We start from the raw sequence: 15,024 nt of genomic DNA, 5'->3' as shown, positions 1-15,024 counted from the left end.
CTCTTAGACCTTTCTTATCAGGCACTTCCAATGACTATTATATTTCATTTCTAAATTCTCGTCCCAAAGCCCTAAAATCCACACATTTCTTTGCCTACTAAAAATACCATATATTTTAATTCCAGATATTAATCTATCTTATTAGGATGAACTATATTTTAAGAATCTAGTAGGCCTTGTCTTCAGTTGGAACTGAGGCTTGTTTGCAGTAGTAAATAAATGACAAGTATTTTAAATGCCAAAGTCCTCATACATAAACTCTTCTGACTATAAATAACTGGAATGACAGCAGCATCTCTACAGGAAGCTGTAATTCCTTTACTCTTCACTCTGTCATTGACATCCATTACTGAGGTCGCTTCCCGCTCATAAGCTCTCATCATACACAAGTGACATCTCTCTTTTAATTGCCTTTCTCCCTTTTGAATAATGAGTTTTATTCCAGATTAATTCCTCAAAAATCACATTCTGAAGCTGTCTCTACCCTCAAGGATTAGATATTAGCACATTTCTTGAGAAATAATTTATTTTCCAATTCCCATTCAGGTACAATTTAGTTAAAGCTGGAAAAAAGCTTTTCTACTAAAAAAAAAAAAAAAAAAAAAAAAAAATTTTTGTTCAGAGGGGTAAAAATGGGTTATTATACAAAGAGAAAAAACTTTTGTATCCAAGGGAAACTCTTTGACAAAGGAAGTATTAAGTGGAATAAATGAATTCTAATATAACTAGCTTACTAATTATCCATATAACTCAATTTTTTGGACTGTAAACACAAACTTATTATCTTTGATCAATAATGTATACAATAATAATATACAACATAAGCTCCTGATGGTATCAGATCATTTTTTCTCATACAGGTTTTCACTAGCCAAATTTATGTAATGCCATAAGAACTCTACCCCCACCTCCCACAATTTTTCAGATAAGGTAAAGTATACAGAATAAAACTAAAGATCATGTTACAGTTTGTCTTAAAAAGGATGTACTTTTACTGCACTAATAGTTTTATGTACATTTCCTCAATCTTCCTGGACTAAATACTATGTTATGAGGCTAAGATCGTGTAACATTTTTGGTCCACGGAAAAAAGAAATGAATTTTCAAAAAATATACTGCACTGTTTACTTCTCCCACTTGATTAGGTATATTCTTTATTCTGACCTACACAAAAGATTAAAATTGTTACTTCAAAAAAATAACTTTACTGAAATTTTCTTAAAGTGTATAGTAACTCTTCCAGCCTTATCAACAACCATGGAAAAGTCAAAGGCTGACATTTGAAAATGTTCTCCAGGCAACAGTACTTAGTAAACTACTTCTAACTCTATTTCTGCTTTTTGCTATAGAAAGTCCTTTATTTTATAGTTAAAATATCTCTATTTTATAGAATATATACATATAGCCACCTTCTACCTATGTAGGTAAAATTTTTTAAATAACCACAAATGAATTTTGAACTGTATGTTCCTGATACTTGAACAATTTAAAAGGAAGTGGATGTTTAGTTTTCACTGATAAATAATCTACTTTAAAACCTTCTTCTACTTGCATTTTCGGAAACTAAGATATCCTATATCTGTGATAACTACCTTCAGGATCCATAGCAGGATTCTAAGGGTGTCATCTTCTGAATCAAAGGAAAGTATAATAGTTATTGCTTGAATCACCAAATGTGCAACTGACATTTATTGGGAGGTGGGGGGAGCTGTACAACCAGTCACGGTCCTTTTTTTTTCTTTTCCCACTCACGGCTTATTAAATCAACCACAAAGATGTCTCAATTCTTTGGAAATTGATTGTTGGGATGTAGGGGGCATGTTAGGTTGCTCAAACTCATAAAGTAAAATCAGCCACTAACAGCCAAAGTTATCACGCTTTTGATAAATACTGGTGGGGAGGCAGTCCAAGAATATTTATGTATAAATGTTCAAACATGGCATGAGACAAAGATCAAGCCACAGCTGAGATTAACAGAAAAATAAGTAAACGAAGTTACAGTATTTAAAAGAAGATAAAAGGCAAACTGAACTGTTTGCTTGAATCTCAATGTTCTGTATTTTACAACAGTAGACAGCAGTAAGTGACAAATTTCTAAAAGCCAAAACGAAAAGAGCAAATTTCATCACAATTACACTCTCTGGAAGTATTACTTTAATACTGTATAACTTTTCAATAATAACTTGTAATTCTCCTGAAGTCACATTCCCAGTTAATCATATGATCCCTAAGTTTTTCCAGAAGAGAATCATTCCTCTAAGCCTTCGACTGAAGTAACGAGGTTTTTCCAACTTGTCATCTCTATATTGGGATGGCAAATATTATCAGTTTCACTTAGTAAAAACCAACCAACCAAACAAAACACACACATACACACACCTTTGACTTAACCTAATGAAAAATATTCTCCAGGAAATAGGTTATTCCACCGTGTCTTTAAATAACATTTTTTTGTCTTGTTTATTTTGCTGTTTTTACCTGGTTCTCCTGTGATATCTCTGCTGCAGGGAGTGGTGGAGACTCTTCACATACTGCAAGGCTCCGAACTAGCTTTAACTTTGAGCTTGACTAAAGAGAAGTATTTAAAATTAACACTACATTTCACAAATCTAGGGCATATCCAAAAGCCTTCTAGAGAGAGTTTCTTAAGTTTCTTTATAAAAAGCTTTTGCCACGTATAAAAGGAGATGAAATGTACGAGTTAAATATATCATCAAACACCACTAAATTCCTTTGTTAAGAAGGAAAACAATTGCAGTTTTGAAAATTACAGCAATAGCAAGAATGGGAATAATTCCAATTTCAAAACCCAAAGAATGGCGAGGAAGCTATTTTCTCTAGAGATAACGACCATCAAAGATACAAAAGCAATGAACAAAAGCAACTACGCAAAACAAAAATCCCAAATAAAACAAAATAAGCTTTCTGCCCAAAACAAAATATGACAAAACTAAACTGAATGCAGTGCTATATGAAAACAAGGATTCATTGAGCATGAAGGAAGGCCCTTGGCATGCCAGCATACCAAAATATTTACTATACCTTTGACCTTTTTCCTGTCTGTCCAAATGACTGCAGTGGCCGCTGAATATACAACAAGAAAAATTTGTATTAAATTTTATACTGAGACAGAGAATTTGCTTCTTAAGTCATAAACCTAAACCACAGAGATACCAACTGCACACAAAGTATGGAAGGATAAGAAATCAAAGTTGGTTTCAGTCAAAGTGGATTGATTCTTCCACAAGCACCCTTGCACATGATTCTCTAAAATCATTTTGTGGTCTGGTGTTTTTCTTTTATCTTAACAAATGGCCACAATTCCTGTGTCGACTGAGCTAAATTGAACTTCTATGGTAACTTCGCAGGCAGTAGCAAAATAAAATATACTTCTTCAATATTTTAGAACACATAACAGTTTAGCCAATTTTAGAAATAAAACTACAAAACAACTGAGGAATTTTAAGTAGCTGTGCTCAGAAAAGTTCTAAACTTAGTAAAAAGAATGTTTCACATGCACATTGAGTCTATTGAGCCTTTTTAGCACTGTATGAAATATACTACTAGTTTATTAGTGTTGGAATCCTATTCACCAGGTCTTGGTAAGGCAATGAAGCAGAAATGAAGAAAACAGGGCAGAGTTCCGATATGGATGTTTAGCATGGCTGACAGATCATCAGTCAGGTGATTCAGGAACCCGCTGAGGTATACTAGCTCTAGTCGGTGATACCAGGCTTCAGTTGAGGAAACTAGCTGAAGCTTCTATGAGTCAGAGCCAGGTAGGTTTTAAATACTCCATCGTTCCTCCCATCTCCTTCCAATCTACCTCTCCAAACCCAAAGAGTACAGGGTCCAGGTATTTATCATCTGTACTCATTAAAACCAGGGAGCCAATTCGGTACCAAGTATAATACTAGGCTAGTACACTCCATATAAGGATGAAAAACCCCACCATTTCATTCTAACATTCCAAAGAAACCTTCCTGATAGAGCCAACAGACGTAAGAGTCTATGGTACCCAGTGCGTCCTGGTCCCCACTTCGAGTCCAAAGTTCTTGAAAAGTAAGAAGCATTGTATTCTTGGGATTTTGATCCTGGACTACCCAGAGTACAAATTAACAACAACAAAAGGAAAACTGAAAAACAATAAAGAAACATGATTTTCCATTTCTTATAGAAAAGGAAATTGTGTGTACTTGTGCTGCCTAAGACAGTTATGGCATGTTAGTAATTCTTCTACATCTACTCACTCTAATTTGTTCAAGAGGATTTCTGTCTGTCAGTAACCCACCTCTAAAATAGAAGTAAAAGAAGTTACGCTACCACAGGGTCAAGGCTTACAGGGGAAAAAAAGGTAGAAAAAAGCAAAGATGAATACTAGCAAAAAGCACGTGGCTAAATGAGTCCTAGGGGAACAAAAGGGAAAGGAATTTGTGACTTCCTCCTTGACTTACTCCCCTCTTACGCTTAAATGTCTTGCAGTTCTCCATATTAATGGTACAAAACTTTCTATTTTTTTTTAAAGAGATGACTAATTGACAAAGTAATGACTGTATTCGTATGCAAAAAGGTTGGATTTAAATTTCTGGCTTTGTGTCACATTATTTCAGTGTACTTTTATCTGTATAAAAGATCAGACTATTTGTACCAATTCACAAGGTTCTTGAAAAGACTCGATCAACGAGTAGATAAAGAGCTCTGGAAACCCTAAAGCATTATATAAATGTAACAGATTATAAAGGCTAGGAACATAAATAGCATGCCAGAAAACTAGTGTCCTAGTTTTGCTCACTAGTCACGATTTAAGTTACTTAGTATGTCAGATGCTAACTTTAAAAAAAAATCTATAAATTGGGCATGCTGGATGCTGTTCCAATACTTTCAAATATTCATAGAGTATACATGTGTATTATTTATCTGTTTTCATTTATAAGTAATTTGTAAAGATGAAGAAAGGCACAGAAAAGTAAATTTATCTTAATTTGACTTCATTTAATGAATATTTTCTGAGTTCCTGCTATACACCAGACATTGTGCCAGACACGATGGGCTGTGAAGATGTATAAGACACATTTCCTAGTCTCAAGGATCTCACAGCACACGATCAGAGTTACTTAACAGCCAAACAGAACTCAAAGCCTTTAGAATCTGAGTCCAGTGCACTTTACATTACGCTTATAAAAGCTTTCTGTTGAGGATCAAATACTACTTATGGTAGGCAAAATTCTAAGACTGCCCCACAAGACTGCCATCTCTTGGTTATTTAATCAAACACTAATTTAGGTACTTCTGTGAAGGGAGTTTGCAGCTGTAATTGAAGTCTCAAGGCAGTTGATCTTAAAATATAGAAATTATCTAGGTGGGTCTGACCTAATCAAGTGAGCTCTTTAAAAGCAATTTCCCCTGGCTGGGAGCAAAAAGGCAAGACAGAGATATTCAAAGCATAAGAAGAAATGTGTGTAGCCTCTAGGAGCAGAGAGTGGCCTCTGGAGGACAGGCAGCAAGGAAACATGGGCCTCTATCTGACCTACCACTGCAAGAACTGAGTTTGCCAACAATCAGTATGAATGAGCCTGGAAGCAAATTCTTCCCCAGAGTCCCTAGATGAGTACCCAGCCCTCTGAACACCTTGATTTTGGGCTTGTCAAACCCTAAGCAGATAACCCAGCTTTCCACTAGCAGGACTTTTAAACTTCCACCAGTGAGCTGACAAATGTGTGTTGTATTAAGCCCCTAAATTTGTGGTAATTTGTTACGCAGCAATAGAAAATCAATACACTACATAAGGAACCTATAAAGTATAAAAGTGGCATTATTTAACAAAAATCATTAATTTCAAATAGCAAAGAACTGAAATTATATAACATATAACAACAGAAAATCTGCCATACACATAAACACAGCAACAACAAAGCAGAGAAAGTGAGTTCTTTTTAATAAAACAAGCAGCCTTCGTTTTATATTCTTGGTAGTCAGATTTGGCTTTAAATACGAATGTTCACAATTTCAGATATAATTATTTTAAAGACGGATTTTATTACATGAAAGCATAATTTTCACCTTTAATAAAATTTCATTGTTACAGTAAAAATTTAGCAGCTTGTTTAACAGACCTTTACGACTCCAGAGGGATGCTAATCAGAATTTAGAAGGTTTAGGTATAAAGTCATCAATTTACAGTTTGCACTGTTTGATACTGCAGTATCAAAACTGAGGTATACTGCAGTTAAAAAAAAACCTGAGATTTTAATAATAAATGGTTAAGATTTAAATTACAATAAATCTCAACTGTTTTTCAATATACTGCCCTATAGACCAACTTCAAGGGCAAAGAAAAACAAACATGGCTGATGATATCAGTACTTTGGCTTTTATTTTACAATGGAAGAACTTTAAACAGATCTAAAATTTACTTCAGAATATGGATGTCAAAGGACCTCAAAACGTAACCTGTAACTTAATCACTACCCCAATCCAGAGAAATAATAAAAGAAACAATATGTAAATGTATAAAGTCAACTTAAAATAAAGAGGTGGTACATAGGTTTTGTTTTCTAGTGCTTCTTTAATCATCATAATGCCTCTTTTGGTCTGATATTTTCAGTAATTTTCTTTGCCTATCGTACTGCTAAAGACACTTTAGGTTTGTTTAAAGTTTCTTTAATGTAAAAGAAAAAAAGGAAAGACCTAAAGTACTGAAATCATTAACTATGAGATGTTTTACGTACTTCTAAGAAAGAACAGTAATCTTTATGAGTTATATTGTGTGTCAACATAAAAATAACTGCCAATCTAATAATCTCTCAATTAAGAGGAAATCTGACTTATTTCAGAAAGGGGATCATTTTTCATCTGTAATTCATAATTATTATGAACAAATTAAACAGTAATGGTTGAAGCCTTTCAACTAAGGTTTTGATATGCTTTGAAGAGCCAATAGTAAGAATTAATGGTAATTACTTGGGAGAAGATAATAAAGTTGTTAAATGCCTAGCTAAAGGTCAGAGGCAGTAAAAACGACAGATGCCAGGCTGCTAATTTCCATCAAAATAACAGAACACAACAAAGTTTTCTGAGTCAGGAGAGCTGGCCTGTTAAAATCAATCAACCAATAAATCAACCCCAATCAGCAATTTGTTTATGCTATTTAACCCTTTGGGCCCTAGAGCACAGGGTTAAACATCCAAAGGTCTGAGTCTTAGATCCTAAGGAAGAGTCCTTGGAGAAAGTCTCTAGTTTGTAGTTACTCCTTATATTAAATGAAAATAAAGGATCTCCCCATCCTACTGATGACATTCATGAAAATTATCTGAGAAAGTAAAAACGGCATTTAAAAGCTTTCTAACATCTGTTAGATGTGGCGAACCACCTCTTTACACGTCACAATAAAGCACTTGTAAAAGGCAAGTTAAACAGTATCAAATCCTAGAAATAATTCTAAAAAGTGTACTACAGAAATATTAATAAAAGACAATAAGAGCACAGTATACAAAGAGGGAACTTAATAACAAATAATAAAAATATTGCTTTGAAACTTTTGGCAACATATGTCAAGAAATAGCTTTAATTTTTATTTAATTACTATGAAAAAATATATTTTGCATGATAATAAAGGCACAAATTTGAGAAGCCATATAATTGTGCTATTGGTAATAATTAGTGACAATTATGATGGTGATTATAATGATATATAATGATATTATTATCATTAATAGCATCTACCATTTGTTAGGCTCTCATTACGTACCAGGTACATCACACACATCCTTTTTATCTTTGTTAGACAAACAGAAAATAGTTAAGATTATGATTTGCGCCGTTTTATATAAAGTACTATTCAATCCCTTAAAAAGAAACTTCTTTGCATGTTTCATTAATTAAGGAATTTTGCCACCTACTGCCCTCACAAGTGTGGGCTTGTACCCTGAGTTTTGGTGATAACCTTATTGGATTGGCTTGCCCTTTTTTTTTTTTTTAAAAAAAAATGCATTGCAACTAACTTGGAGAATACAAGATGTAATATTCTCATCTTGATTATCACAGGGCTTACTACAGAAGTTGAGGTTATACTAAACACCTACTTAAACGGATTCTGTGTGTGGAAAATGCACTCATATATATAAGAGACTGTTTATGCACTCTGGCACACAAGGCCTAGTGGTTAACATGGCCATCCCTAATTAACAAGTAGTCTGGGAGAGGGCATTATTTGGACTGCTCTGAAATATGTTTTTCACTGTGTATACATATCAACATCCTTGGATGAAGCACTTGTCAGGTAGAAAGATTGATTGTAAAATAATGGGAAAGGTAAGTTTAATCTTTAGTAAGTAAACAGCACAGAATTCTAAATTTTACATTTGAAATAAATGACTGACAAAAAAAAATCAACACAAGTTTACCCTAAATTTAATCTAAAAAGTCTATCTCTGAGAAAAATCAAACATAAATGAGTTACACACAGGAAACCAAATCAAACTTTTTTTCTCTTTTAAAATGTTAAAGATCAGGGATGATAGTAGTCGAACAACAAAAGTATTTTTCTGGATTTAGAAAGCTGACACTGCACAGCTCCAATCTTCCAGATACTTCATAATCACAGAAAGTCTAAAAAACACCTCAAGAGTCTCAACAGGAACCGTGTGTGGCAGTAGAAAAGTTACTAAATAAAAACCGCTTGTAAGGTTAACAGCATTCTGGACCATAACGAACACTTCACAACAGTTCCACAAGAGTTATGTGGGAAAGTTAACTTCTTGACATTAATGCACACAGATTATTTGAATTAGTTTTAAAGTACTTTAGAGAAAAAAGTCTGATTCTTAAGAGTGTAATCCTGAAGGTTCTATAAAAGATTATACTCCAAAACAAAACTATGAATAAAAATGAACTAACATTTTTAAAGAGTAGAAAGAGAACCACACCAACAGAATTATTCATAAACGAAATGGTCAAGGGGCCTCATCTCTGCTTGGTGCCCCCCCCCACCGCCATGATGTTTAATGTCTACTGGCCTCTCTCTAACTTGATAAAATGATTTTTTATGTAAGTACTATCTTTAATACATAACAGAAGATCATAAGGTTTCTTCACAGTATTAAGGAAGATGGAACACCTCTTCATCTAAAATTTACTTTTTCTGAATAAAATACTAAGATGATGGTAAAAAAAAAAAAAAAAGGCTTAGAAACTGATGAAATGTATGCTTCTTTTGGAAGGTAAACATTCCCCTTTTCCTAAGTCATTTTAAATATTATTATGATGAAGCAAGACAACATACTTAAGTTATAGTCATGGCAGCTGATCTCTAGAATGATAAAGAAAGTAGAGAATTTTTATTACTCTATAGAATAAAGTTTAACAGTCGGTTTACCCAAAATTCTCCGCAGGAAACCTACATTAATTGGCAAATACATCCAAATTTGTGAGGAAAAAATAATAGCTGATATTTAAAATGACAACCTTTAGGAAGTACTTTATGAAACACCAAAGGAAGATGAAATTTGAAAGCTAAATGTCTAGCAGTATGCTAGAAAACAGGTACTCAAAACAGGTTACTCCATATTAACTGAAATATCTCTGGTTCAGTGGCAGAATTCTCACCTTCCACGTGAGAGACCTGGGTTCGATTCCCAGCCAATGCACCTCATGTGTAGCCACCACTGTCTGTCTGTGGAGGCTTGTGTGTTGTTATAATGCTGAACATGTTTCAGCAGAGCTTCCAGGCTAAGACAGACTAGGAAGAAAAGTATGGCGATCTACTTATGAAAATTAGCCAATGAAAATCCTATGGATCTGCAACTGATCATGTGGGTGGCCCAGAACCAGGCAGCATTTCATTACATTGCACCAGGTGTCACCATGAGTCAGGTGCCGACTCATTGGCAGCTAACAGCAACAACGACGACCATTCAACCCAGGCTCTTATTAACAAGACATTCTATTCCCTGTTCTTGCTGAAAACAGTTGACTTTTACATTATATTAAGTGAAAACATAGGAAAAAATGACCTTCTATTTCTATCTACTTCCATTCCTAATTTCCATTACTTAAATCTCTTCTGCGCAAGTTATTCTGACTGTAAGCTCTTGGCCAGCGCCTTCGATGTAGGCATCTTGAGCTCCTAAAAACTCCAAGCAGACTAAATGTTCTTATATAGTGTAAATTCTTAAACATCTGCGAAATGAATATAGCATTCAATGGGTTAACATAAAATGATTTCTCATAATCTTTTTTTCTTGGTTCCCATCTTTCCAGTCTCCACACTGTAAGGAATGCAAGGTCAGAGACCATGTCTATTTCACTTACTAGAGTATTTCCTTGGCACAGAGTAGACTTTCAATAAATGTTTGGAGAATGCATGAATATCCTATAGTACAAACTACCAGACCATGAGTGACAGTGGTCATCAGAATGTCCTTCTGATTATTGCCAAGGGCAACACAATACATGTGGAGGAACCTCGATAATCCAGGTCAAACACTTGCTGATAACCATGACCCAGAGAGTGAACACTAGGTGTAGAAAAGAGCCTATAATGAAAACTTCTATTATTTCAATCACAGATGCAATAGAATCTTTGCAAATTTTCTCTGATTCAATCAGGACACTGGCATACTGCCATCACTGAGTGCAGCTGATTACAGATATGGCAAATTTTTGTTGCTGTTGTTTAAAAAAGTGCTGTTACAGAAAATGACTAGGAAAAAATATGTTATTCCTTCAAATTTCTTAGATAATTACTACTTGACTATACTTAATCAGCGGGGCCAAAATACTTTTTATAGCTGTAGGAGGTGCTGTCATTTTCTAACACAATGTCTGGAGCCTAATAAGGAGTAAACAAAGTTTTTGATTGAATGAAGGAAGGAGTGAGATAACCTTTAAGAGTTTTCTTTATCTGCCAAAAAAAAAAAAAAAAAAAGGAAAACTAGTTTTTGGCATGTAACCCTGAAGGTCTTTAGAATGCAGAAAGGATAGAATCTTTTCTCTAAAAATAGAGTTCTTTACTCATAATAAACGCTAAACTAAAACATTAATGTTAAAGACAGTATTTTATGAGGAATATGCTTCTTAGTTCAATCAGATATACGAGACCAAACAGGCAGCTCCTGTCCAAAAGCAGGATGAGAAGGCAGGAAGAGATAGGAACTGGTCGGATGGACACAGGGAACCCAGGGTGGAAAGGCAGAGTGTGCTGTCATATTGTGGGGATTGCAACCAGTATCACAAAACAATATACATATAAATTTTTGAATGAGAAATTAACTTGAGCTGTAAACTTTCACCTAAAGCACAATTAAAAAATAAATAAGTAAAGACAGTATTTTAGGATTACTTTTTGTAGTAGATTAAAGGTGGCTACAAATTCTTTCCCATTGAGAGGTGAGGTTAACTCCCCTTCCGTTGAATCTGGGCTGGCCTCATTGACCGGCATGATCAAAAGAAGACAGTGGAAATAAGGGTCTGGGAATTCCAAAGCTAGGTCCTGGCTCTCCTGGAATATTCTTTCTGGGAGTCCAGAGGTACCAACTATGAACTCTGACCACTCTGGGCCCACCAAGCTGGAGGGACTGTGAGTAGGCTCCCAGTTCCAGATGAGCCCAGTATTCTGGTCATTCCCATCAAGTGGACAGAAATGTGAGTGAAGCAGTCCTGGACCCTCTAAATATCACCGAGGGACCACTTTTGAGGCTGTGTGGAATAGAAGACATGCTCTGTCACGTCCTGCCCCATTTCCTGAGCCACAAAATGATAAGATTAAAAATAATAATAATAAATATATACATATATATATAGTTTTAAAACTGTTAGCCCTCTGTTTTGGGGTAATTTGTTATATAGCAATGGATAAGTGAAATACATAACAGAAATGAATACTAGAAGTCCCATTTTTACTTATCATAAATCTATTGTCCAATTCATCAATTGCCATCTACACCTGGAATTAAAAGCCTCTTTCAGTGGTTAGTTTTAAGTCATCACATATGCAAAGAATCAAAAACCTCAAGTGACTTTTCTTTTTTACCAACCTCTTAAGTTTTCTCAGTCATAGTTGATCTGACTGCTCCTCCTGAGGGCTGTTTATGCCAACAAAAAGTTTGTCAGTTTCAACCTCTCTACTCCTCTCTCTTCTAAGAACTACTAGGTTAAATTCTGAATTCTCATAGCACTAGTTACTAGGGGTAGAGTTGAATGAAAAAGTAGAAAGCCAATAAAAAACATATTGGCTACATACAATTTAAAAAATTATATCACACGATACAAGTAAATCAAGGAACTAGACGCAACAAGCTAATCTCGGATGGCTCAAAAACCAGGTGGTGAGCACGTCCCAAAGGGTCAACTGACACATCCTGGAATTCTGAAAAGTGAGCTTTGTGTGAAAAGAAGTATAATTACATTTTGAATATTTAGTGTTTTTAGCCAGGAAGAAAATCCTGTTTACCTGCAAATCAATACTGTTGTCAATACAACGTTCATTCTTCTCTGCCAAAATCTTCCCATAGTTTTCTGATTTGATAAGATTTTCAACTTTGGTTTTATCTTTCACTTCTGCCTCCAAATCCTTCATTGTTTGAGATTCATCTTTTACAGTAATAATATCAGACATCCTCATTAGCAAAGGTTATTTTAGAATTCTACAGGGAACGTGAAGCCTTAACAAGAAAGAGGGAAAATAAATAAATTCAGTTTGAAACATTTCTTCCATTTATTCACTGCACAATACTGATGACACTGACTGGGTACCTTCTATGTTCCAGGAATACTGCTGAGTATGCTTACATAGAAGCAAAATTCCTGCTTTCAAGGATTTTACAGTTTAGTGGAGACAAATTCAAATCAAAACAATCACAAAACCATGAGAAAAGAGCTATAATAAGGGTGTGAGGTGATTCTGATGTACATATTACTTGTGAAATTTCTTAAGAAACATTGAGATGAGAGGTAATGGTTGGAGAGTTATGCATGTACAGTTAGATAACATAAGAACTCTTTTTCTCTAAAGGGATATTATGAGTATCATCCTGTGAGAAAAATATTTTCCAATCATGGCTTTCATCAGGATTCCCAAAATTCCAAATTTCTTAAATTACCCTGCAATTCTGAAAAGATATAATTTTAAAAATAAGATGCAAGGTTCTATACAAAACACACTTGTGAATATGGGTTAACAACTCTGTTCCACAATATTAGTAAGGTAATGAAAACTCTTCTGATTTATGTGATTCAATGTGAAACAATACGTATTACCAGAGGAACTAGGATTGGAATCCACAGATTAAATACATAAGATGCCAATATACACCCTCTCCTCACTTACTGACATGGTTAGGTTCCAAAGACCAGGTTGTTACGTGAAAAATCAACATTGTGCAAAAATGGAGGATGACCTCATCAGATCACAAAATGAAAGATGACTACATCATTACATAACTGCCAAATTACATCATTACATAACTGCCAAACCACTGAGAATCATAGCCCAGCCAAGATGACACATAAGCTTAACCATCACAGCCAGAGTTACTCTTGCCTCACACCTTGGCATTCATAATCACACCTTGGCATTCATAACCGGCAGACGTACGTTGTTAATGCACAAAATAGTCAGACAGTTGATTTTTTACTATTGTCATAAATGCAAAATGTCAGATAACAAGATAGCTGGTAAGTGAGGAGTAGGTGTATTCGTATCATTGGTGTGTTTAAGAAAAATACTGGGAACTTTATATAGTGTATATCAAATAAGAATGTATCAGAGATTAAGCCTATAGATAGTTGTCATTTTAGGAGAAATGTGTCAAAAAATCAAGTCAGAACTTGATTTCAATAACTTATTTTGGGTGTTCAATGCAAAATTCTTTCAAATTTTCTGTAACTCTGAAAATTTTCCATAATAAAATTTTGGGGAGGACCCAAGAATTCTCTTCCCGAAAAAAACTTTGCAATTAAATGTCTAAATAGATTTCAGAAATCCATGAATACATTTGAAAAGTAAGAAATCAGAGAAACAGATTCGAAAGCCAGAGGCAGTTTATACTGCTAAAAAAACATGCCTTTCTTAATTACATTCCATACCCAAGATAACTGATTCATTTTGAAGAAAATAAGGTTGCAAAGGGTGAGGAGAGAGGTATTTAAGATACTCTGGTTCCTTGCCTTTTATATGTAAGTTTTTTTGGGGGTCAGAAGGGGGAGTGTGTTTTCTGAAGTGACAGGAGAGTATTACCTGATGTGTTCTATGGATTTGGGGTTGTGGTGTCCCACAAAAAAATAAAGTAATCCAAGTTTCCTTTCCACAGCTGTCAACCAGGATGTCAACTGTATTGAACCATCTGGAATCTGGCAGGAGGAGTCCCATGTCCTTGTCACCACTGTAGATTCCTGGACTAAAATGGACTGTCTTGGATCAAATATATCATCCCTTTCAGTGGCCTAAAATTAAAATAAAACAACACTTTTAAACGAAAATATTCAAGGGAAATGGTATAATACACAGTAATTCTGAAATTAAAAATACTACTATCGTGATTTTTTTATTATTTTTTTGTCAGAACACTTAGTTACAATTAATTCTGGCAACTATTAGTTATGTGAGCCCAAATAAGTCACTGAGGCCTAGAGAGGTTATCAGTAAAAGCACAAGGGAGAGGGGAGAAAGGGAATTAATATCTAATGAGAACCTAGTATATGGTCAGTGCTGTGGGAGATATTATCTTCATTTTACAGATAAGGAAAAAAGGGTTTGCCCAAGATCCCAACCGGGAATGCATGGCTCCAAGAACTGTTATTTCTAAAGTCTTCTTCCAGAGCTACACTGTAAGGTGCGTAGATGGTACAAATGGTTTGCACCTGACTACTAAAATAACATTGGCAGTTTGAATTCACCCAGTGGTGCTGTGAAAGAAAGGCCTGGTGATCTGCTTCCATAAAGATTTCACCCAAGAAAACCCTATGGAGCAGTTCTACTCTGACGTACATAGGGTCGCCAGGAGTCAGATTCAACTTATGGCAACGAGC

General features: G+C 34.9%; 1 protein-coding gene across 2 annotated transcripts in view; it reads right to left on the bottom strand.

Moving 5' to 3' along the window:
• Nucleotides 1-14,806, bottom strand: part of R3HDM1 (R3H domain containing 1) — a 111,070-nt gene extending 96,264 nt beyond the window's left edge. The window contains exons 1-4 of one of the 2 annotated variants that reach the window (XM_023730201.1): nt 14,234-14,806; nt 12,449-12,659; nt 3,043-3,084; nt 2,479-2,568 (exon numbers count right to left, since the gene is read on the bottom strand). In XM_023730201.1, coding sequence (XP_023585969.1) covers nt 2,479-2,568; nt 3,043-3,084; nt 12,449-12,619 — 303 coding nt within the window. In that variant the 5' untranslated portion in view covers nt 12,620-12,659; nt 14,234-14,806. The remainder of the gene's footprint in view (nt 1-2,478; nt 2,569-3,042; nt 3,085-12,448; nt 12,660-14,233) is intronic. The other variant, XM_023730202.1, reaches the window with a different exon arrangement.
• Between the last annotated feature and the right edge of the window lie 218 nt (nt 14,807-15,024).

This window comes from Trichechus manatus, unplaced genomic scaffold (assembly GCF_000243295.1).
Source record: "Trichechus manatus latirostris isolate Lorelei unplaced genomic scaffold, TriManLat1.0 scaffold00033, whole genome shotgun sequence".
NCBI lineage: Eukaryota > Metazoa > Chordata > Mammalia > Sirenia > Trichechidae > Trichechus > Trichechus manatus.
Note: the sequence above shows the minus strand (reverse complement) of the source record. Positions and strands in the feature narration are given on the sequence as shown.